Source organism: Physcomitrium patens, chromosome 26 (assembly GCF_059467195.1).
Source record: "Physcomitrium patens ecotype Gransden chromosome 26, ASM5946719v1, whole genome shotgun sequence".
NCBI lineage: Eukaryota > Viridiplantae > Streptophyta > Bryopsida > Funariales > Funariaceae > Physcomitrium > Physcomitrium patens.
The window spans coordinates 1,632,941-1,657,007 of record NC_143435.1 but is presented as its reverse complement, the minus strand read 5'-3'; the positions used below and the strand labels follow the sequence as shown (position 1 = coordinate 1,657,007).

General features: G+C 39.0%; 3 protein-coding genes and 1 long non-coding RNA gene across 16 annotated transcripts; 1 reads left to right on the top strand and 3 right to left on the bottom strand.

Annotated features, from left to right (window-relative positions):
* Window positions 1–1,516: 1,516 nt before the first annotated feature.
* LOC112278080 (peptidyl-prolyl cis-trans isomerase CYP38, chloroplastic) lies at window positions 1,517–4,886 on the bottom strand. 7 transcript variants are annotated; one of them, XR_002968580.3, is made up of 7 exons: window positions 4,377–4,886; window positions 3,381–3,692; window positions 2,983–3,182; window positions 2,597–2,832; window positions 2,304–2,432; window positions 2,105–2,182; window positions 1,517–1,958 (listed from the first exon to the last, which is right to left on the bottom strand). XR_002968580.3 is itself a non-coding variant. In XM_024511131.3 (7 exons), the coding sequence occupies exons 1-7, from the start codon at window positions 4,533–4,535 to the stop codon at window positions 1,728–1,730; spliced, it is 1,359 nt and encodes a 452-aa protein (XP_024366899.1). In that variant the 5' UTR covers window positions 4,536–4,886; the 3' UTR covers window positions 1,517–1,727. The 7 variants fall into 7 exon arrangements, 6 of the variants coding, with proteins under 6 accessions (XP_024366899.1, XP_024366900.1, XP_024366901.1 ...); XM_024511131.3 differs by having other exon boundaries at window positions 2,290–2,432; XM_024511132.3 differs by having other exon boundaries at window positions 2,105–2,176; window positions 2,290–2,432.
* A 181-nt stretch (window positions 4,887–5,067) lies between these two features.
* On the top strand, window positions 5,068–6,128 carry LOC112278103 (uncharacterized). The gene is made up of 2 exons (XR_002968596.3): window positions 5,068–5,585; window positions 5,739–6,128. It is a non-coding gene; the product is annotated as an uncharacterized LOC112278103 (long non-coding RNA).
* Window positions 6,129–7,429: 1,301 nt separating this feature from the next.
* On the bottom strand, window positions 7,430–10,009 carry LOC112278060 (F-box only protein 6). Of its 6 annotated transcripts, none has more exons than XM_073531699.2 (2): window positions 9,475–10,009; window positions 7,430–8,912 (listed from the first exon to the last, which is right to left on the bottom strand). In XM_073531699.2, exon 2 carries the CDS (start codon window positions 8,859–8,861, stop codon window positions 7,629–7,631), a length of 1,233 nt encoding a protein of 410 aa, XP_073387800.1. In that variant the 5' UTR covers window positions 8,862–8,912; window positions 9,475–10,009; the 3' UTR covers window positions 7,430–7,628. The 6 variants fall into 6 exon arrangements, with proteins under 6 accessions (XP_073387800.1, XP_073387801.1, XP_073387796.1 ...); XM_073531700.2 differs by having other exon boundaries at window positions 9,518–10,009; XM_073531695.2 differs by having other exon boundaries at window positions 7,430–9,341; window positions 9,475–10,008.
* A 1,130-nt stretch (window positions 10,010–11,139) lies between these two features.
* Window positions 11,140–19,456, bottom strand: LOC112278059 (AP-1 complex subunit gamma-2). 2 transcript variants are annotated; one of them, XM_024511078.3, is made up of 18 exons: window positions 18,916–19,456; window positions 17,788–18,090; window positions 17,423–17,564; window positions 17,022–17,195; window positions 16,669–16,845; window positions 16,418–16,572; window positions 15,966–16,056; window positions 15,369–15,532; window positions 15,144–15,198; window positions 14,779–14,901; window positions 14,337–14,432; window positions 13,916–14,043; window positions 13,588–13,692; window positions 12,965–13,269; window positions 12,504–12,803; window positions 12,171–12,331; window positions 11,846–11,950; window positions 11,140–11,715 (listed from the first exon to the last, which is right to left on the bottom strand). In XM_024511078.3, exons 1-18 carry the CDS (start codon window positions 18,930–18,932, stop codon window positions 11,620–11,622), a joined length of 2,697 nt encoding a protein of 898 aa, XP_024366846.1. In that variant the 5' UTR covers window positions 18,933–19,456; the 3' UTR covers window positions 11,140–11,619. The 2 variants fall into 2 exon arrangements, with proteins under 2 accessions (XP_024366846.1, XP_024366847.1); XM_024511079.3 differs by having other exon boundaries at window positions 11,846–11,935.
* Window positions 19,457–24,067: the final 4,611 nt, after the last annotated feature.

Here is a 24,067-nt window from a genome sequence, read left to right as displayed (position 1 = left end):
TTTTTGTTTGTATGTATGTATGAGGTGCTTTTTCAAGTGGAGAATGTTACTTGGGATTCACATTACATGTCTCCAAATGTGAAGATTCATTCAGATTCATAAGCTTTGCTTTTTTATTTTTTTTGTGTTTTGTGTTAGTGTTGCAAAATACGGATTTGAGTGTGTGTTTTAAGTGAGAGTATATTTAAGTTTAGAAAATGTGAGATTTGTGGTCGTGATGCGTATTAAACAGGCCTCATGTTGATGGTTTTATAACTTTGGAATGTCACTTCAAGAAATTTCAAGCATTATGAGGGTACTCTTGCAATATAAATATTGTACAATGGTGATGTCTGGATAATGTTTCTATTAGGTAATCTTGGATTGATGGATGCGATTCATATAATGTTTTTCAGCTATCATGTATTTTTTAGTTACTTTTAAAAAATTGAAATAATTACTTGTTTTTCTGAAATATACAATAATTTAATTCCAAGGTCTTCTTTAAAAAAATTAAATTTTGTGTAGATTTGTGATATATATATATATATATATATATATGCAAATCAATTATCAAATTTATCAAACAATTGAGATTTTGGTGTGAGAATTGTGGCACTGGTTATTACCGCTAATGCTGACATAGGCATATAATGCTGATGCTGATTGCTACTAATTGTTGCTAATGCTGATTTAAGTATTGATGCCCGCGAATGTTGCTAACTAATCTTATAATCTTATACTGTAATATTAAATAATTTTTGAGACTGTAAAATATCATCAATCATTTTTGTAAAAAACCAACAATTTTTTTTTCTAGAATGTTTTATAATTACGCTTTGAAAATGCATACATAAATTCACAGGATGTAAATTTATTTTACATTGATTTTTTTGGTTGTAATGTATCTTTGAGTAAAAACATAAAATGACATGAACGCAGTCTGTTAGATTATTCTTTAAAGTCTGTTTTTAAAGTATGGTAACCAAATTGTATAATTTTTTTTAGAGTATCTTAATGATTTATAATAATTAATTTATAGGATAAAATATATATATATATATATTCAATTTAAATGAAAAAATATGTTATTGGTAAAAAAATTTAATGAACTTTAAAATTTTAGAGTTTAATGATTAGATGAGTATTGCTTTAGATGTGCATTTTATCTTGGTTGCGAAATAATTTTGTACGTCATCATTTCTAGAGAAGTGTCAAGCAGATAGTCTCATTCATAATTGTCGATATAGAAGTTTTTGATAACATGCCATTTGCTGTATTAATAGAAAAAATTAAGTTTTCAATATAGTTTACCATTAGTCATTAAGGTAAACTCTTTCACAATTACATCGCTTTTTTAACGATATTTCTTATAGTTGATGAACTGATCTTCGTTCATACGCTAACAACTACTTTTTGAAATGTTTACGACATCGTCAATTTCTTTTACAGAATACAGAACACATCAATCATTTTGCAGTAAATGAGATTGAAAGGACACTTCAATACGATATTCAAGGCGTTGCTGGCGAGAAGGTGGGGACCCAAACTTGCAATTGCAAGCTTCATGGAAATCTTTCTTATCAAGGCGCTGATAATAGGAACACATTCTATGATAAAGTGAAACGGTTCATTTCGTTGTACTCAGTGTGTCCATTTATTCGTCGAGCGGGAGGCGATGCACATGAATTTGAGACGAAGGTCGACGAATACATTATTCTAAATCCTCAGCAAAAATGGGTTTAAAATTACAGAAGGCGAACTACGTAACTTGGGTTCACCAGATTATCCAAGCCATGGAGCACACGTATACTTTCAATAACGTCACCGGCTTTGAGATTAGCTAGTAGTCCTTCGTTCTCGGTCACATAACCAAATACTGCGTAGCGGCCATCATGGATACTATCGCCGTTGGGCGTCAATTCACTTTCCTTCAGCAGCCAGAATACTTGGCTAGATCCTGAATTATTGTCAGATTCCTGCAACAAGGCACAAACCAAGGTCACGGAAGACCTTCGGTGCACAAACAGCTGCACGATGCTGACAGCTTAGCTTGTGGTTTGGTAACCTAATTAAAAACCAACATGATTTACTTCGGTCCGAATTAAATGAGAGGAATTCCTACCTGTCGTGCCATTGCCATTGTACCAAATGCATTGAATGGCAACTTTATTTTCGCCTTAGGTAGGCCGAGCTCCTGCAACTAAGACAAGACCACGTTAGGTGGCATTCAACCATTGAAATCACCAATTCAATCACTTCAGCATGCATCAAAATTTTCTTTTTAAAAAGTAGTTACAAGTCATTCACCTCAAGAGTAGTACCATAGATGGGCTGCTTCTGACCCTCCACCATGATCTCCAATGGGACAGTCCGGACTTGGCCTGTAGCTGGGTCCACAAACCCTTCAGCTGGTCCATCGGGGTCTCCAGTTTGGAGCACAAATCCATCCGCTGAAACAATAAAAAGTGTCCACAAAAATATCTTTAAACTCCTAAAGCATACCTTGACATCACCCAGCTTGTATTAGGATTCTTATTGGAGCAAGAGAGCTCTGAATTATCATCTACGAAAGCGAATCATTGACGGCTAAATCGATGTGATTTGCGGAACTCACATCGTTGAATTTCCATGCCATCATAAAATCTGCGCTCAACAAGATCAACAAAGTTTCCGGCAGTGACTGGGGCGTTGTAACCATCTAGTACTATGTGAAGAACTGCATCTTTCACGTTTGGGTTATTTTTTACGAGGACTTTCATCTCGAGAGTAGCTCGTCCCATAAGAAGTGGCCTTTTAGCATACTCCTCTGGAATCTCATACGGAAATTTAGCTATCATGGTCTCCTCCAGACTGCGCACGCACAAGAAAATATAGACAAAACACGCTGCACATCAGCCATAAAATGCCTGAAACAAGCCGAATCCAAACAATTTAAATATAAGATAAACATTGAAGATCCTATCTACACATTAATAAGGATTCAGAAAAATCGTCACGTACTCGCCTATCAAACGGAGAAGCTCCTTCTGCCTCGGTAAAACAATTGACGAATCCTTCTCTTCCAGCTGCTTTTGAAAACCTTCGAGCTCCTCGTTCAGAGTAGTGAGAATGTGATCACCCTCCTGTCTTTTTGACTCGGCTATGTAAGAAAGGATTTCCTCCTTGCTCTGGTTGAGAACCAATGTGGCCTGTCGCACATCCTGCACAATCCTTCCATTATGGCTGTTTCTTCGTCAGTGTACATGAAACATTACCACTTCATGAAAAGAATCACAAGCTGCACAATAAAGAAGAGGGGTGGTTAGAAAAAACAGCGTCAAGCAGGGTACGAAGATGTCAAAAAAAAAAAAAGAGAGATCAGTGAGAGGATTGAGAACATGAAAAACTTGAAACTGTACCCGTTCAACTGGTTCAAGCACCTTCTCATCGGGTACCTTCATCTCCTCGGTAATATCTTCGAGAAATTTTTGAACCTCCTTGATAGGTTTGTTGTCAAGAGGGAGGGCATCCCGGAGCAGAGCATTTGCGTCCTTGGTGGGTGGACCTGAAATCAAAACACTAGGTTCAGAGATGGCTGAAACCCTTTCCGTATCGACGTCGACATCAGCAGCTGTCGAAGAAAAGGGCACGAGCAGTGCAGCTGCTACAGCCACGCACGTTGGACAGTTGTGAAGTACTTTCGCGAAAGCGTTTGGTGCAGCTACATCATCCTGAACAGTAAATTGATAAATGCAATCTTTGTGAGAAGAACACAATGCTGAGGGAACCTGAACACAAATCCAGGTTTCTCCTCATTCAAAAAATGAGATGTTTATACGACGTCTTGTAAGCCCCTCGGCACGATCATGAAGCCTTGTTAGTATCTTCATCCGAATCAATCCTACTATCGATTTCTGTAAATTATTCCGAGTCTTTTCTGGCAATCTGATCAAAGATTATCACTTGTGCATCATCAACATTATGGTCTCCACTGCCCCTTTACCAAGATCACTCTCTAGTTCACTCCGGATTGGCACACTTTATCACTGACCTCGTGCTCTTCCATGAAATTTCTCCATCAGCAATGAGCAACGGTGAGTAAGAAGAGAAATCAGGACCAACTACGATGCACGAATAATCTTAGCTCAACAAACTGAGTTGACAGGGTATAGTAAAATCGTTCAAGCGGTGGGTGAGGCCAGAAGTTATCCATGGCCACAGAAGTTCCGGACAAAAAAGCTAAGGATTCTACTGCAGATAACGCCCTAAAATTAGATCGATTGAATCCAAATTGTAGTCCCCTTCAGCCGAGAAAACTACATAGCGCCATTGCGGCTGGAATTCTCATCTAACTCATGCTTCTCGAGGGGCTGATTTATAATTATTGCAGCAAGTTTTCAATGACTGTTACATACTTTGCTCAAAGAAGCTCGAATGGCGCACGGTCCCCGAGCGCTCACGATCTTGTGGACGCATTGCGCTCCAATCAAACCTTCCTTGCGAAACGCACCTGCGTCTAGCCACGTCGTCGTAGTCGCTAAAGAAGCCGCTTGCAGTACTGCGGCAACTGCCATTCCTGCTCCTAAACTCGACAAACCAAACAGAATCCTTCTCCAATTTAATAATTTCTACCTTAGCACTTGAAGCCCTTAAATCAGTTACAGCCAAACACGAATTCGTACACACAGATGCTAAACCACCGTCTCAAAACTCCCAGAAACTTCTCTTTCCGGGACACTCGACAAACTTCCAAAGAATTCTATCTATCTATCTATCTGTGAATCACAACTGCGAGTGTTCCGAATCAACTCAAGTCGAATACGGACCAAATTTCGATACCCGATGAACGCTAAAAACCGTCACTAACAATCCCGTACTAAAAAAACTTGGTGCGGCGTGGGCAGCGTCGCCGCGATTGCCCAATGTGCCGACTGAAGAAGCAAAGTGAGAAGGGATGGAATCCATTTGAAGAAACCAGGGAGGGAGGCAACGGCGACTGGGAGTACCGGCAGGGGCCGGTTCCCGGTCGCCCATTTGAATATCTTTAGATAAGAAGGACCCCAGCCCAACCGGTGGCGAAGGGCCTCGTGGCGCTTTTCAGTGCGCGGGGTCAATCTTTCGCACCCACTTGGTGAGAGCTCTGGGGGCTCGATGCTTTTGCATCTGTAGATAGATAGATAGGAACCCCCCGTGTCCCGCACCAGGGCATGAGAGCCTTTCTACACCGCTCATCTTCGATCGCCGGTGCAGATTGCCGCCTCTGTGATTTCTGCCCTGGACGGAGGAGAATCGTTTTTTTCTGTCAGGGTGAGTGAGGGGATATGCTCTTCGGCGTTGGACGAGCGCCTCCTCCCCCTTGGTGGAATACCCCATCCGGGTTAAACGAAGTAAGAAAAACGCGCTCGAGTGCATGTAAAACGGGCTGGAGCCCTTGTGGGAACGCAATGAGTCGCGGTGGTCGCGCAAGTTGTCTTGCCTATTCTGTTCTGGCCGGGCTTCCCTCCCGGGAGCCTGGTCCTTAGAGCAAGTGTTTGATTACTGCACTATTGTTAGTATGAACTTAAAATGCACCTTCTTCGTCCGATATCATTCCGTTCGGCCCCATGTCTGTGCTATGACTATCTGTAGGTTCTAACCTCTCCCTCCAGTCTTGCCTATTACTGTATGAGCTGTCGATTAATCTAAACAAGTCTTCATCCCTCATGTCCGTGAACGCCATGGAAGCATAAATGTGGAGTTGTAAGTTTGGTGCCGTCGTGGTGTGGTGTTGTGCATAGTGGAGAAGTTGACGTGGGGAGATGGGGAGTCAGATGAGCCTTGATGGGTGCCGTTCTGGTGCTCGGCTTGATTCCTTCTTTCCTGCTCAATCTCATCGAACATCTCCAGTTTCGTCTCCTCTCCTCAGAGTATTTGGAGCTTCTTCCGCTGCTCCTTTCACTACCGTTGGCATGTATTCGTTACTAATTTCAGGTCTGCGAGTAAAGCTTCACCGCTCATTCATGCTTGTTTTTATTTATTTATTTATTATTTTTACTATTTTACTTTGGAAATGCTCATGTCTGATGATTGCTCCGGCAGTAGAAGACTGCGATATCTGGTTTACTTCGTTACGGTTGGAGACCAATGTTTTCTAGGCAGTTTCAATTGATTCTCCTGCTCTTTATCTCTCTCTCTCTCACTCTGTCTCTCTCCCTGTGTTGTTGTTGTTGTTGTATATTAATAGGAGGCGTCTTGTTTGTCATTATATTTCTCCTGTTGTGCTTTAATTTTACAACAAGCTATAGTTTAGGAATGTACATTGGTTGTATGAATTATGCTGGTCAGAAACGGCTAGCGTCGAAAGATAACTGAACACATAAACCTCTTCACACATGATTAGAGTTTGAGCTCTATTTAAACGTTAAGTGTATGAAGCAAAGCCAACCAAGAATTTGAGTACAAGAATTTTGGAACTATTTTACTAAAACCATCAACATTTTGTATTAGTCAGCAAAATAGTTTAGATTTTCGGAACAGAAAACAACATTTCCATATAAAAGATTAAGTTAAGAAATAATGGTAGAAACGTTAGTAGAATTACTTGTAGCTTATTTTGTAAAATATACAAACAAAATTCTTCTTGCCTCATGCTACTTCTAAAAGAGGTTTTAATTCTGAAAAAATTCTATCAAGTCTTTGACATTTTATGAATATTGTGATATATTTTTATTTGGATTCACTAATAAATAAACCTCTTTCTTTATGATAGTTTTTAGAAAACAAAAATAACATGCAAGTATTCAAAGGTGTATTTAATTACATCTAGACATTTGCCTTTCTAAATTTTTGTTTTCATTTTTAGAACAGTTTGACTGCATTTCTATTTTCGGATTGTTTGTAGCATGGTGATTCATAATTTTTCACAATAAAACTTCAATTAAAGTATGTATATATATATATATATAGATAATGATTTTACACTTATAAGGCGATTTTTGTTTTTTTCTCTCAGGCTTTACCTTTTCATGACCGTACAAGTTACAAGTGTTTTTACAAAACCTTACTTACTCAACAGATGTCACAATATAAATGTGAGTGATATTTTAGTATTGTGCACATTTATTTGTACAATATAAAATAACACTCACATTCTTTACATAAAATACCCTTTTTTTTTTTTCTTTTTCTTTTTTTTTTAGAAACAAGTTTTTAGTATCTAATGACAGTCCTAATGCAACCTTAAGCAAATTTATTAATACTATCAATGATATTATCAGTAAATATTCTAAAAATGCAATGACTCATTCTACTAGTGACCAGCAACTCATGCAATACATATCTTGTATGAGTCACCTATACAAAGTACGATACTATGTACTATATTGATCATGTAATTCAATATATGAATAATCTAGCCTTCAACATGAACACCATGTCATGAACAAATCACGCAACATCTAAAAGCATCTGCACATCACACTGTCACACATACAACCACAATTTTACATCCACTTCATTTTCAAGTTTGCAAAACGTTTTGCAAACGATATTGATACAGACAAATTTATGTTAAACTTGTCCCGACAAAAATGGGTTCGGTCACCGAAGTGTGAGAGAGGGGTAGCAAAGCAAGCAAGCAAGCACCGCAGGAGTGCCATGGAATTACTAAGGAAGTGCGGAGTGAGTGGCTACACGGGGGCATCGAGGGAAGGGAGGAAGGGGAAGACCGCGATGTCGATGTCGGCGTTCTTCCCGAGCACGAGAGGGCAATCGGGTAGCCGTGTCCACGTTAGGGTGGACACATCCAACGCCGCCATGTCGCCGCTCTGGCTCGTCAAGCATATCACGTTCCCGTGGACCACCACGCCGTCACACCGCAAGCCATGCTTGAAACTCTCAAATGGCGACGCAGGGTCGTGAGGGAGTGTCGCCACCTCAATCCATGTGATGTTCGTGAGCTGTAGTTCAAAAATGGAGACGAGAGTAGCGCCTAGCTGCATCTTCTCCGCAACTAGCATTACATGGCCCCGACACTCGATCAACGAAGCCGCTAGGCTGCCTGGCTGCAGGGAGTTCGAAGACCTGGCCTCGCCGAAGCCTGAAGGCAACACTATCAGCATGGAGCTCCACATCGCGAGTTGGAGGTCGTAGGCTATGATGCCGCTCAGCTTGGATCCCATCCCTTCGTCCACAATGCAGTATAAAAACCCGTTGCAGAAGGCTGCTGTTCGGCCCCGGATGCTCGTCACCCCTGGCGGCAAATTGTTGGAGGTGATGTCCCACTTCTGGGAGCTTCTGTCGTAGATCTCGGTCTTGCACGATCCCGAGATCGTGATGATCTTGTACGACGTCGACGGAACGTCCAAGACCATGTGGATTAGGGAATGGCTGGCACAGAGTTGCCCCGTCGACCTTGGCAGATTCTTCCACTGCCGGGTGATGGGGTTGCACACCACCAGTAGCTCAAAACAGTTTCGGAGACAGAAGAGGCCCCCGGCGCCCGCCACATAGGTCACTCTGTAAGGTACAAAATTCAGCGGCGCAAGACGCTGCCACTGGTGGGTGGAGAAGTCGAAAGCACAGCATTTGCGTCCGTAGCTTCGAGAGAACACCACAGGAAAATAGGGTGTGTTTGCCACAGATGGAATCTCAGCTCGTGCGTGCAGGAACCTTGGGGACGAAATGAGAGCATGCCATTGCTTGCAGACGCAACATGTGCGGACAAGAGCCGGTAGAGGCAATTGAGAAAGTATTCGCTCCACGGCTTCTAGCGGCAGCTTTTCCTTCTGCAGGACAGTTCCAATCGCTGTGGTGGTTCCTTTCTCCTTGCGGTTTCGCCTGGTCATCCATCTGTTCATCATGTTCCTTCGGTGGCTGCTGCCTTTCCAGAACCTTTTCCAAAAACTCCTCGAGGACTCCATACTGACTTGATGCTTATTTTAGGTCCTTCAGAGGATATGTAATCTGCCCAGCTGCAGCCACATATCCTTTCTTACATCGAGAACTCTTTGAGCTGGGGATAGGATCGGCTGGACATGGCCTGCAGAATCATCCTCATTCCTACGCCATTTCAAGCGTGTTACTAGTGAACCTCTCGATCGCTCGACACTATTGATTGCCAAGTATTTGAGTGCAAGATATGGACTCCTTTGCTCCTCGGCTCATATATATATACGAGACGGCGGTAGCCTTTCGGTTATCTCAGGGGTTACGACCTTTATGGAAACGACTGACATCTGAATCGCTCGATAAACCTAGCTGAGTTATCAGGCATGATGAATACTCTCTCAATTGTCTCTATCGGATCTTCAGATAGGGCATCACGATGAAGATCAGACATCCTTTTGAAAACCTAGCTTTGCTTTCCTCCCAGACAGTGTCTTCGCAGGTATACATTGGATCTAATTTGAAACGCCATAATAAGTGCGGTCAAAAGGCAGAAGAAGGTCCCGACCAGGAGAACGTGAGAGCAACTTCGGCAGCAACTTGAAATCACTTCCACAGGACCCAGTGATTTATTAATTTAGAACACACCTGGAATCGCGTGTTGTGAAGTGATGCAACATAGCAATTCTACCTTGACGTCGAGTCTCATGTGTTGCTCCATCTGATTCAAAATTTGCATGAACGCTCTGTTCATGACGATTGAATTTTTTTCCGCTGAAAGTGGTCCATCGCAAAGTCACAGTTCACGAAAAAACTGCTGCTCGATCAGGATCAACAATCAACTGTCAATCCTTCAAAATTCACATAAAAGATACGTCGATTTTGTCCCAGATCCTCATAAAGATTCTCTGTCACAAGGTTTCCACCAGGTAATCTTCTCCCGCTCTCTGCTTGGATCGCCGGTTTAAGCAAAGCGCATATCATCCTAGAAGAGGAATCTGGTTATTGCTTTTTGCCTCATCAACCTGTAGTACTAGCATCAGCAAAACCACGACAACAATGGTGGCATCGCTTGCACACAGCACTGCAGACCAGCGTCGCAGCACAAAACTCCAAGGGGGACTCCGTGGATCACTTCAAAGGCTGATCAGGAAACATCGCGTCGTCGACAAGAGCACAATCGGTCAAACAACGCCGGTCAAAGAAATAGCGGACCAGGCCAGGTGGAAAGCACCCACCAGAAGGTGCCACCTCTTGGGATCTGCACCTCCCATAAATCCCTTCATCGACTCACGTTCCTGTTCAAAACCAATAGACGGGAACACCGCCAAGTGACCAGCCATCGCCGCTGCCTCCTGGGTGGTCGATCTCGCTGTCTGCGCTCCACCACATCCGCGAATTGCAGAAGATGCAAACCCCGGCACTATTCCTCTGTCACTCCTGATGATGCGTTTGCAACCCAAAGCCCTTTTCTAGATCCAGAGATCTGCGAAGATCTTGCCGTCGACCTTCTACCGACATCCAGTCTACGAACTGTCGGCGATACCAGCATCGTGTGCAACATCGCGATCTTTTACTTTAAAAAGTACGCATACACTCGTCAGATTGCGCTTGTTGAAGCATATTTATAAGCAATTAGAATAGTTGTAGTCACAACTGAGTTTTTGAAGTCTTAATTAGTAACTACTAAGGCTAGCAAATGGGTGTTCATATCTTATTACCACCACCGCATTACAGATGACTTTGGACTTACAAGTAAAGTGGTGATACTATTATGGGAGATAAATAATAGCGATGACGAAACAAAGTGATACAAAGTGATGTTTTGATACAAAACAAGATACTGAAAATGTTATTATTATTATTGCTATTATTGTTCCAAACGATTTTAGTAATAAAATTTAGACATTTGAAATAAATAAACATGTTAATGTTTATTTGCTAGCCTTAGTAGTTACAATCAAATGATATGTTTAAAATTCATGTTTTTCGATACATTCAAGCAGTATTTTAGGGAATAAGTGTTTCAATCCATATTTCAGAATCCTTAATTCTATTGGAAAATAATTAAAAATTTCAATCTATTGTAACAATTGAAACAAATTGTACCTAATACTCAAGAAGTCGGGCATTCTTGAACATTTTCCAGATTTGTAAGCTGAAACCTCAATTGGTAATTCACTTGTTCGTCCAAACGTACTGATACAATCGAAGATGGAAAACAATGACAATTTGGTTATTTGCTGAGCTTAAAGAACAGCGAAACTCAGCATCTCAATAAAGCAGGCGATGGTAGATTCTGCAGGACAGCACTGGAGGCAAAATCTTGTGTGGAGAGAAGGGCCCCACAAATTACACATGAAATTTATGCCTTAACATCTTACTATCATTAAAACTGATTTATTCCCATTAGATCTGAACAGGAACGTATCACTAGTATGGAGCTAGTATTCCACTGTCATGTAAAGGAAGAGAGTGTCTTCCGTATGATTGATCAAAATTGCTAACGGGTAACACCCTAGAAAACTCTCTAGCACTTGTAAACAATACAAGCGAGTGTACATCCACCTTATCGTGATAATATCAAGCACATGCTCGTTCACTTGCTCGTTCATTAGTTTCTAGCTAAAACCTATCTACACTCAGCATGTAACTACTCCTTTCTGGGAAAATAATAAATTGTAGAGTACTCAATCCTAACTTCGATGACTCAAAACAGCCGCTGAAAGACGATCAATCGCCAGCTGATTTATGTAGCCTGGCACGACCTCGTGTTAATGAACTAAAGGTTTACTACAATCCCGCAGGAAAGTTATTGACTTGCCCTTGTTCTAATACATTATTTCCATTAACCTTGTAGCTCACTCTCAACTTCATCACCAAAGCTTTCTGCGAAAGAAAAAAATATAAGAATGCTGAAATTAATAAAAAGCTTCGGACTGAGGAGCAACTGATGTCAAGATTCCAGAAACATACACGTAAAGGAGCGGTTTTCATGAGCAACAAGAATGACTGTTACCTGTCCATGCATGTTATTTGTAAGCTTGATCACTTGCGTGACTAAGTTGCTCGAGTTAGCAGAAAGAATTCCGCTCGTAGCAGGCTCTAACTGCAGTTGCATAAACTGCACAGAGGGTGTCACATAAGGATTTCAAAAGAAATAGAACGAGACTTAATGTAAAACTTAAAATTTTAAATTTATTTACACACAACTGGCTAAGACAAGGGGACCTCATTTGACCAGATCTAGAGAGTTCACAATAAGCAAACAAGTTAGCATGCAAAAAATTAGCACAATGAGATAGATCACATTAGACTAATATATAGTAATGTCAGACAAAGACCTTTGGAACTGCTGCTTGAAGGACAAAATCAGTATAAATGTTTGATGACAGATTACTGTAAGAAGCCTTGATGACAGTAGCTTTAGGTGCATCTACAGCTTTCGTGAAGTCAAATGAAATTTTTAGCCCATTTGTTTGCATGGCAATAATAGATGGTAACCCTGCCAAAAAAACATAGAAAACAAAATAAAATATATCAGATAGACGTCATAACGTAAGAAAAAAGTTTCCAAGCCATTACATCAGTATTTCAGAAATGATTGAAACGAATCACGTAAGGTACATCTCAGACACAATTTGCACAACCATAATTTAGGGAGCAAGTTGACTCACCTGGAGCCGAAGCAGGTGCGGGCATTGCTGTAGATGTAAGATCTGCAAAGGGATCCACAACTGCAGGCGGACCTTTGGCAGTCCCTCCATTAAGAGAGAGGTTGCCAAATGAAATATTTGCAATGGGATCCACAATTGCAGGTGGACCTTTGGGAGTACCTCCATTAAGAGAGGAATTGCCCAATGAAGTATTTGCAATGGGTTCAACATCCAGTAGACCCTCCAATGGAACCGCAGCAGTAGTTGCAAGTGGAGCTGGCCCATCTGATGAGAGAAGGTCCAAAAACATGTCTCCCCCTCCTGCAGAGAAATTTTCGGCGAAAAATTAGAAGCTCAGGCGTGAACTCGGAAGGGCTTCTAAAATCCAAACAGTAACAGCTCGAACCTTCTCAAGTTGCTCGATTCTACTACATATGCGCTTTTACACATAAGTGAAACTAAAACTACGTAATGAAGTGTACCTGGGGAAGAAGCTGAGTTAGCATCACCCATGGGCCCACCACCAAGGAGATCCAATAAGGCATTTCCTGAAGAATTTGATAGAGTAGTTGGCTCATCGGTAAAGCTGAGTAAATCGATAAGGTTAGCAGCAGCAGCAGCAGCAGCAGCAGTAGGTTTTTCGATTGCATTTGGTTGTCTCACATGTCCATTAGCATGAGGTTCTAATGCTTCAATATCAGTAGTTTGTTGCCCATCAATGCCCATTGCGTTGTTGGCGTAATATCTGGCTTCATCCAAAACAGGCATTCTCTCCACAAGTGCTCCCCTGAGAATGATATCAAAGAGCAAGTACCAGTTATCAGGATTTATTGAGGGTATAGGCACATCGACTCGGCACAACTAAAACAGCAATGCGATTTCCTAAGTATGTCTCAATGGCAGATATCAGAGTTGGAAGCGATGGAAACTACATGCCATCAAATAAAGTCTAGAAAACAGAAAACAAACTAAACAGTTCTGCAATAAAAACAACTTCATTAATTGAAGTATCTGCTGTCATATATGAAAAATAGTTGACTTTCCAGACTCCAAAAGTTTAAATAATAAATAAGTAATTAGACAGAAAATAGTCAAGAAAACTAACTTGAGATCATTGTGCTTCGTAAGGATTGACCCAAACTCAATAGCCCGTTGCTGCAACTCCAGCACCAAACTTCCTTTATGCTCCAAGATCAAGGCCTTAATGCGACTGTAAGAAGACAACCACAAAAATATTGACAATAATGAATTAAGCAAAGCTGGTAAGTCGATTGTCGTGGCAGTAATGGGAAATAAAATCTAGGGTAAATGCGTGATAATCATTTTATGACATAAAAATCCATCACAAGGAAACAGACATTATGAATCTACAAAATTCGAGCTCTGTGGGATCATAACAGTGTGACCCTGGCATGAACTTGTGTGTAACATACTCTGCAGAGTTGGGTAAACGAATTGAGAGTTTCAGGAGCGCCGTGAGAGCGAATGCTACTGTGGCTGATGAAGCCCTGGAGTCTTTCAAAGCATTTTCAACAATTTCTACAATGTCTGATTCTGTGACCTGTTGAACCATGAAAACACTACTTAGTTTTACCTAAGAACCAACTGCAAAAATTTCATTTCGAGGGCATTCAAAATCTGTAGCGAAGCAAATCATAAACCTTTTCAAAACATTACTCATTGAATATGACAAGGATACATTAGCGAGTATTGGCACATGTCCTGTTTGTCACTTGGATAACAAAAAACGCAGAGAACACAGGACCGTGAGCATAAGTTCCGGCCCAATTAGATTGACAAATATGCACGTACACTGCATAAACTACTAAAGAAGGAATTCAGCAAATAACTTACAGTAAGAGGTTCTTCGCCTTCCAACTTATTTTCACTGCTGACTAGCAAATCCCCATACTCACCGATGCACCAAAGAGCGACTTGTGCAAAACTTTCCTGCACTCATACAACAAGGAATTCAGTTACCACTTCTGCATAAGAAGAGATCACTGCATTGGCACTTCCATTATATATACACCAAGCTTGCAGCTTCATAACAATGTGAAGCTAGTAGATGACTGCAGAAAAGTCACTTTTATTTCTACCAAAAACCAATTCTAAATCGTCAATTAATCCTACTGTTAACAACTATAAGCATGCTCAGATTCACAGTTTAGTCCCTGCAACCTTCCATATCCGCAATGTGAAGCCTCAGAACAGCTTACATTTTCTATAGATCTCCCCTGATAATATTGTCCTCCTAAAATTGCCACATTATGCAAGCCGTGAAAGAGTACAATACCTGCCCGTCCCATGCTTGAAATACTCGATAAAGGGTTCTGACTGTATAGCCCTGAAGAGCATTTGCATTACTTATAACAACCACCAAAGATCTTGTCACATCACTGGTAACATACTTCCCAGCCTGTCCAACACATCAAGTCTCATTACTGGCATATTAAGCACCCAGGTACAAACCTAAATAAATATGTAAATATATAAAAATAAAAATAAACGAATTCCCATTAGTGTAAGGTAACTAGCAGGATACTACAAGGGACACCTAAAATTCAAAACATTTCAAGAAAAAATTCTTCGTCATTCTGCCCAACACAATGTGGAAGATTGTAAGCGTGTGTGCAGCAAATAAAAACTCCCAAAGTATACCTCAACCATAAGTAGAATAATCTGGTCGATGTACCACTGTTTGTTTGGTGCAAATCTGCAAGATGCGAAAGGTTTGTTTATTCCGTAGAAAATAAACGCGATGATTTCAATCTTAAGGACATAATACAACGCAAATCATAACACAAGCTTGTTTATTGCAACGTCAAAGGCAGAAAAAATCATTGCATGACGATAGAGGATTAATGAGCGTAACAGATGACGTACTTTTGGACTAGTCCAGCTATCCTTGCAGTGAGATCTCCCTTAAAGTCAGGATCAGTAACTTTGAGATAGTCAACCAACTCTTTCGTCAAAACCTTGACATTGGTTTCATTGACCAGCGCACAGACAAGCTCCAGAGCTCGTCTCCGAATGGAAATATCTGAATCCTGTCGAGCATGTATTGGATCACTTCCCAACTTTATGTTACATGGATGGAAATAGAAAGCTTTTGTGTAATGTCAACTATGTGCCCACGTAGAATCATTAACAACAAAACAAAAAATAACAGAACGCATTCACCTGAACGGAGATCACTGAAATATGAAAACTTGGCACATATTTATTCAGAAACAACTCCTGATCGTCATGATGATACGAAAATATCATATCAAGTGCCTTAAGCCGCTAATTTCCTCATTTCACAAACAAAAGCTTTTGTAGGATGAACCCCAAAGTCATTCAAAGTTGTAACTGACAGTCTACTGCAGCCCCGAAAGCTCCTCATCGAGTCATTGACCATTTTGCGGTTAATGCAGAACTTAGGGGTTGATGTTTGTCAATTAAACCACATCGTACTATGAAGAAGGGAAGAGTTCATGCCTTAACACATTCAACAACCGTGGTACGATGCCGCTGGACCGCTTGAGTGTCGATTGATACAACTTTGACAAGTGTGTTCAGAGCAACATATCTGAAACAGGTATTTACATAAGCCATTCAATTAATTTCATAATCAAGTTACAGGACTCAGCAGAATACAGAGATGCAATCTTGTAGGAAATATTAGAGAAGAGAAACAACATATAAAAGAAATCCGCTATATGAATGCACAGTCACAAGATCATGGCTTCTGCCCTTAATAAGTCTATTCAAGATCTCACACCTGGAAGATTTAAAATTCTGAGAAAAGTCATAACTTTTAAGACTAGGAAAAGGAAGAAAAGTGTTTTTTAATCAGGGATCTTTCAAGTGCATATGCCCAGGCCACGATGCATTAAAGCAAAAGAACGGGACGCTTAGAGAAGCCGATGTGATTTGAGGACAGAGTGTACCTTATATTATTATCACGATTCGCCAAGAAGCGACCCAAAATGTTAATAGCCAGTACGCGAAGGCCAGCAATAGCCTCTATGGCCATGATTGTTTGTACACACTCGTACAAAATTGCGTTGCCTGCATTTTTGTTGCCTTCTATATTTGTTGCAACCTATGAAACAAATTTCCAAACCGTTCAATACCTTTCAACGACTCGCAGTAGGATAATGAAGCATGTAGAAATTGCGGAGTCGTGTCAATTACTTACCTGGGCAAGAACATCACTCATGGTATCGCTGATATCAGCATCACCATTCCCTAGCAGACGCAACAGTCTAAGGAGCCTGATTTGTAGAAAGGGGTCCGTAATCCCACTGACATCATACTCGGGAGCATAGCCACTAATCACCAGATTTTTCAACACCCGGACCATTGTATTTACATGCTGCACAAATAGAAAAAGAATAAGAGATATTAACAATGCTATCATTTCAAGCCATCATCATCGAAAAAATTAATAAACTAGATCCTGAGCACATTAAACGGAACATTCCTCCAGAAATGGTGCGTTCTCGCCAATGAGTATTCAAGTATGCATACATATGATACGACTACACAGACCTTCCTAAAATGCTCAATGGCCACCTCGCTGGTTTGACAAAGCTCAGTGCAAAGCTTCACTCCTGCTACCAAAACACCATGATGTTTGTCTGTAAGAAGTCCTGTAGCTGGAACCATCAAATTCTCAACAAGGTCCGGCACCTTCCGAACGATCCTCACCGAACACAATGCTGCCTACAGTACCACAAAAACACAACTACGCAAGTAAGGACATTTGATCTCCCTGATTCCACACATTCGAGAAAAAGAAAAGTCTCCTGCACTTATCCTAGCACGAAGGTGTAGGTGACTGTTGTCTGCAGAAAGCTTTGATGCATGGAAAGACAGTGCAATCATTTGTCACATTCAAATTATGCATATTATCTCGTTCTGCTAGTTGAGCACAATTCAGGTTGCCTAACCTTCTTACGAACGTAGGAGTTCGTACTGTGTAGAAGTTTTTCCACTTCGGGAGCAAGATCCCTAGCCATTTCAGCAGTGCAAATGTTGCCGAGTGCACAAAGCGCCAATCCAACAATAAATTGATTGGTGTGGCCCAAGTCACTACAGCAAAACAACAATCATGCGTTTGCCTGTCAATATACATTCGTACACTAATCCAGCTGAAAATACACCAAGTTGACATGTAACGCTTCTTTGTACTTTAAAGGAGCAGCTCAGGCTCTTGCTATTGTGGGCATCCATCGTCAGATTCTTCATGGATAAGAAAAGCTGAAACATAGACCTCAGGACACAACTACTATGATTCAGAATAACAGCAGCGTACTTTTTCATAGAATTGGTCACCAACATCAGCACCTCCTGTCGCTCATCAAGCAGCAACATGAGACCCAAGTATCCAATTCTTTTCTCAGGAAAGCTGGGTGCAGCAATTGATTTGATGCATTCCATCTGACCAAAGTGAGTAGGATAGCCCAACATATGGATGAACATGAGCTTGGCAACATTGCGATGTCGATAATCCGGGTCACTCTCTTTGAAGGCATTTCGAAGTATTGCACACTCTTTTGCCACAACGCCTCTCTCCTCAGCTGCGGTTTTACAAGCCCGAATTGACCGTATCATGTCCCTACAGCAACACAAACCAACGTCTACAATGATTACGAAAAGACCGCCTAAGAAACTGAAACCTGTTGCCCTTTCTGTCGCATTTCGAACAAGCAGTCAGATAATTGATATGTCATGTTAAACAGAACATCATGTGATACCGAAGCTAGCTGCGGATTCGCAGCAATGTACAACCATTTCAGAAAAATTATCTGCTATATCCGGCATCGTTCGTTCTGAAATCGACACAGTTGCAAAGAAGAAAAGCTGTTCATAATGAACAGTAACTTCTAACGATCGGATGGTGAAGCGCTCCACCACATTCATATTTATGATTTTTTCACTGGAGCAAAGTATTTATGGGCATATCGTAAAAGGAAGTACTACTGCTGAAAGTCGGTAATAAAGGACTTCCACCAAAATTCTCCAAGATATAGAGCACGATGACTCTCCAATGATACTAATTGATCCCCAAAACTCCTGTCACTCAATTAAAGTCATAGAGCAATGAAGCTCGTAATTCGTTGAGAAGATGCTGTTAATTATGTAGCTGAATCTCCAAATGCAACAATTATGCGGATCAAAATTCCTAGGGCAACAAAATGGCATTAATGAGGTATGAGATGGAAACGCAACAAGAGCTGAATTGCCTCTCAAGTGAACAGCGAATAGACGCTCCCTTGCTGCCGGAAGGCCCGCAAGAAAGATGAATGGATCCGGATTGTGAAGCTGACAGAATCAACGTTTGCCACGAAAAATCTAGAAAAAAAAAAAAATACTACATATGGGATTCATTCCAAGAGCATTTCCTCACGACGATCCAAGCAGGTAGTCAAACCGAACGCACCGCAATCTAGTCCCCATTGTGAAATCAAAAAACCAATCGCTCCCTTGAAATCACCAATTCCGACTCAAGATCTGAATTTCTTTCTAGAATGCTGCTCCTCCCTAGCAGTGCTCAATCAAGCCTGCTGAAAACTACAAATGTCGAGCTCCCGAGCCGTGTCCACGTCCATCATCTCGGTCCACCGTCACCACCCCTCCACCACAACGCCCTGCCGACTCAAACGTGCAGCCTTACTCCCGATCTACACTGTACAAGATCCAAATATTTCTAAGGACATCCTCTTAGAAGTCCTCCTCACGACAAATGCATCACCATCACGATGGTAAACATCGTCTCTCAGCCTCGAAACCCCACGGAACGATTTCTGAGACCGATTGGGATCAAAACAGAGCTGGAAACGATCGGAACGAAGCCTCGTCCGACGTCGGAGAGTTGCAGTTGTGCCGATTGATTGCGATGAGGCACATGGGCTCCAAGATTGTGGAAGAAGAGCACCAGGAAGAGCAACGGGGCTCTGGCGATGGCTATGGAGGCAATCCCCGCCTACTTCCCAGGCTTCAACCTCTACGCGAAAGAGCCTGGACGCCTGCCGCTGCCGCAAATGCTGCGGCTGGCGTGTGTCCGCGTCCATCGGCGTCAGCGATCGGTTCCGCGTTGGCCACGGCGTGGATGGTTGAAAATAATAGACCTCTTATTATTACCGGTTCAATAAAAGGGGCCATCTGTCGAGGACTTTTGGAAGTGGATATGTAGGGGGAAATTTTTGACCGATATTCAGTTATTTAAAATGGAATGCATCGAATACATGCAATTAATTTTAAGTTAATTTTTTTAAAAGGATTCAAGTTTTTATAACATTGAGTAATTGTAGGATTTATTTTTATAATTTTTATAATTTTTCATACTATATTATGTAATAGTATGGATTAGTCAAAAAAACTCAAAATTGGTATTAATATTGTAAATAAATATTACATAATATATTAATACCCACATTAGATTTTGAACTACCCATTTACTGCATATTGCCCTAGAGCAATAAGTAGGCAACAAGCTAGCCAAAACTCTTTCTTGAGTAAATAGGATTGAATTTATTCTAGGTAATATCATGTGTAGAGGCTAAAGCAATTACTTGGATCTATTTAATTTACTCCCAAGGTATGCGCCTTTCATTTAATGTCCAACTCTATTAACTTTGTTTTGACTCATTAAATCTTATATTTTCACATTACTTTTCTTGGGCATCCAAATTAAGTATGTGGATATATAATTTTATTTTTAAATTTCTACAAATTCTCTGATTGAATGAATATTAATTTATAATAACCACCTCTTTAGAGCCCACTCTGGAAGTAAATGCTTTCTAACTATATAATATAAACATTAATAAATAATGTGCATTATGTCTATAAGTTATTAACTATTCAAACATTGTCATACATTCTTATACATACATTTGGTATAATGTGCATTATGTCTAAACATTACATTTCTATATATAATGTAAACATATATCAAAAATAAATTTATCTTAGTCTATATAATGTATAATATTCTAAAAAACATTGTGCTGCAATAGGCATTTTTAGATTTAAATTTTGTATTCAGCTAATCTTGTTATATACCTATAAAAGCATAATATGCTATTTGATACAAGTACACTCAAATATAAATATACATTAGTATTTAATTACAAGATTTTGTATATATTTATTAAAAAATTAAGAAATCTTAATATTAATTATATGAAATATAATGATAATATTATTTAATTATATAATTTATATATTAAAAACATATAATAAAAAAATTGACATAAAATTCTAAAATATAATATCAAGATTATATATATATATATATATATATATATATATACACTAAATATTTTTAGTTTTAATTTTTATAAAATAATTTATATCATATACATCATGTTGATTTTTTAGAAATCTTAATATTAATATTAATATTAATCTCTTAAAATTGTAATTATTAATATTAATATTAATATTAATAAATAATATTAAGATTAATTATAATCTCCAAATCCTTTTGTTTTGATTCTAAGTGGGTGCAGAGGTGCCGTTGGCACTAATGATTTGTGTTGCGACTTGGTTTGACGTTATTGACTGCGATTGGTGGTCTAGATGTGGTTGTAGCCTCTGTCAACAACGTTTTTGTTGTTGGCTCCAATGTTTGTGCAAAGATACGTTCGATGGCTACGTCAGTGTCCTCGATCTTTTTGAAAGGCGTCGCAGTTGGCGTCGATGACTCTAGTCGTCTTCAAAGTGTTGACTGCTTCGACGTGGATTCAGGCCCTGTTTTTTTCCTTCACGTTGGAATTGAGGTGATTTGCCTAATACCCGATTCTTCTTTAAATTGTCGACGCCGACGAGATCAGGAAGAATCTCGTCGGCGTCGACTCCAGGGCCGTGGTGGAGGCAGAGACGTAGTGCCTCTTTTAATTTGAAAGATCGGTGCTCAATGTTGTATTGTCCTGCTTGATTGCCTGCTTCGGCAAAGGTTACACGGAAACTAAGATCAGTTGGACTTCATTGTTGTTGTTCTGAATATACTTAGCTGCCACAAAAATTAGCTCGGCAACTAATTTTGTTTTAAGCATGTGGTTAAGCTTCGTGAGGAACAGCACTGTTGAACCAGCTCTCGGCTAAGTCAATGTCTTTTGTTTTTGCAAAAGAAAAAGCATAGTGCTTTCTAACGCAGTACTGGTAATTCGGGTTGATAATGGAATAAGCCACCAACAGATTGTTAGTTGCAAGTCAATCAATTAATTTCTTCAACTCGTGCAATTCTACGGTGCTTTGGTGTCAAGACTTCCTGGCTGCTGATTTCTCAGATTGATTGGAGTTGTGTATCAAGGATCCTTTTGATGATTCCTTTCTGCAACTATCATCCAGTTGCTGATCTCTAATTGTTCTGTTGGTGTATACACAATCCCAGCAAGCAGTATTGTTCTGCGACATTACCTACTATTGCATCTCTTCGTGTTGTTTATCTCAATTGGGACTACTGACTGAGGCAGCAGACGACTTGTTAAGTTTTTTCCTCTTAGTTGTTGTGAAAGAATTGGAATAGTGCCAAGGGCTTTCCTTTCCTCCTCTTCCCTGCTGGTTGCTGTAAACTTAGAGATCTACAACATAGGGCAATGACTCTATAATAGGCTAGACCATTTAGTATTTAGGTTAAGAGCTCATGAGCTGATTTATAGTATGCAATCCCTACTCTCTATTGAATATATTGCTTTAATATTCTAATTATTTATTTACTAAGATTACACTTTCTACAAGATTTTGGCTACTAGACTAGATGATATTCACCATCTCAATAAATTATATGACATGATGCAATAAGTACTAAAAATAGCCAATAAAAAATAGATAGATATTATCAATTTAATAAAATCATAGAACGTCTTTATTAAAGGTGATTAATCTTATAGTATTCTTAAGAACTTTAAATTTTCAAAGGCAAATCTAATCCAATCTAGCATAATTCCTATTGTGTCCAATTAATGCTTTTTAATAATATATTATTCTTCATCAACCAAGAGCATTATAATCTACATACCTTTATTGCTAATACATCTAAATTAAAATGCTACTATTTAGAAGAATCAGATATTATCATTGTGCCAATGCTATAACAACAAATATTCATAATTATAGATGAACTAAAAGGTACAAATATTGAAGATTTTTATTTTCAAATTAAAACAATTAGCAATTCTTATCATATTTAGACAATACCAACACCACTTCAAGAATTTTTTTAGACCACTTTCCATTAAATTTGCATCAATATAGCTATGTACACAATTCCTAGAGTCACATATGTACAACTAACAATACTTTTATTTACTGTTCAATTTGTACATATTTTAATCTATTTCATGTCACTTCTATCTTTAATGTTGTATATGTCGTATTTGCCCAATTATAATCTTAAAAATCATTTTTTAAAGACTTCTTGCTATTATTATACTTTAAAAGTTATAAAATCTTATTATATATTTTTGAACTCACTTATTTTGACCATCTTTTCTTTTTACACCATTGCTGTACTAAACTTCTACATTATTTGCATCTTCAATGTTATTATCTTCTCTAAGATCTTTTGTCTTCCTATCTCCTTTTTTTTTTCTATGGCATGTGATTTTGTAATGCAACTTTAAAACTAGGCCATTGAATTCAAAAATGCAATATTGTTTCTATGTTTATGATGCATTTTTTGGATGAAAGGTGATAATTCACTACACATGGACAAATGCCACAAATGTTTTTAAGTACTATGATTATTTCAAGAACCATATATGCATCAATTAGCACAACTCTATAAATATAATTACACAAATAACAAACAATAATAAATATCATATGAATATTATTAAAAAAATTAAGATAAAATATATACCTTGTTACTTACACCATTTCTTTGGATAGAAGTTCAAAGTAGTTGTTGCATGGAACAAATTAGCCTATAAGTATCCTTATTTGAATGTACAATTTTTTTTTTATAAAGTTGGAATGTTTCAATTATGCATGACATATTTCAAATAGGTAATAAATACCTATTAGTTTAATTAAAGACCATCTATTAGTTGACTTAACAACAAAAACATCCACGAAGAATTGATTGTCAACAAACATCTTTAAGTAAAAAATTTCCACCTTTGTTGCAACTCAAATGCAAGAAATTCTATCAATCCATTTTTCATTGCTTACATTAGATATTACCTTATGTAATATCAAAAATCAAATACATCATTGCAATGTAAATCATTATTTGAAGTCTATAAAGAATTATGATATGTTTGTGACTAATGCAAGCAAAGTGCAAAGTCAATGATTCAACTAAAAGTAAATATATATATATATATATATATATATGTTATTGTTATCAACATGGAACCACCATGCCAAAGCCAATATATATTGGATTATTCATATCAAGACATAATTGAGTAATAAATGGCTATACTTGCTGAAATAATAACTAACATTGTTATTTGTGGTAAGTACAACAATAAACACACCACAAATTGTCAACTAAAAATAAGGTCTTAGAAGAAAGCTTATAAGATATAAGAACTTCAGTGGCAAAAATTCTCCCATTAAGGAGTAGAATGAAAGAGTAA

Excerpts from the sequence above, each read along its gene's own strand:
- LOC112278080 (XM_024511131.3), bottom strand. The coding sequence starts at position 4,535 with ATGGCAGTTGCCGCAGTACTGCAAGCGGCTTCTTTAGCGACTACGACG. Across the intron at positions 3,693-4,376 it reads TTCGAGCTTCTTTGAGCAAA|GATGATGTAGCTGCACCAAA; the intron begins GTATGTAACAGT and ends TTTACTGTTCAG. Across the intron at positions 1,959-2,104 it reads CAATGGCAATGGCACGACAG|GAATCTGACAATAATTCAGG; the intron begins GTAGGAATTCCT and ends GCCTTGTTGCAG.
- LOC112278060 (XM_073531699.2), bottom strand. The coding sequence starts at position 8,861 with ATGGAGTCCTCGAGGAGTTTTTGGAAAAGGTTCTGGAAAGGCAGCAGC.
- LOC112278059 (XM_024511078.3), bottom strand. Across the intron at positions 16,057-16,417 it reads AATCGTGATAATAATATAAG|ATATGTTGCTCTGAACACAC; the intron begins GTACACTCTGTC and ends TACCTGTTTCAG. Across the intron at positions 12,332-12,503 it reads CGCACCTGCTTCGGCTCCAG|GGTTACCATCTATTATTGCC; the intron begins GTGAGTCAACTT and ends TTTTTTTGGCAG.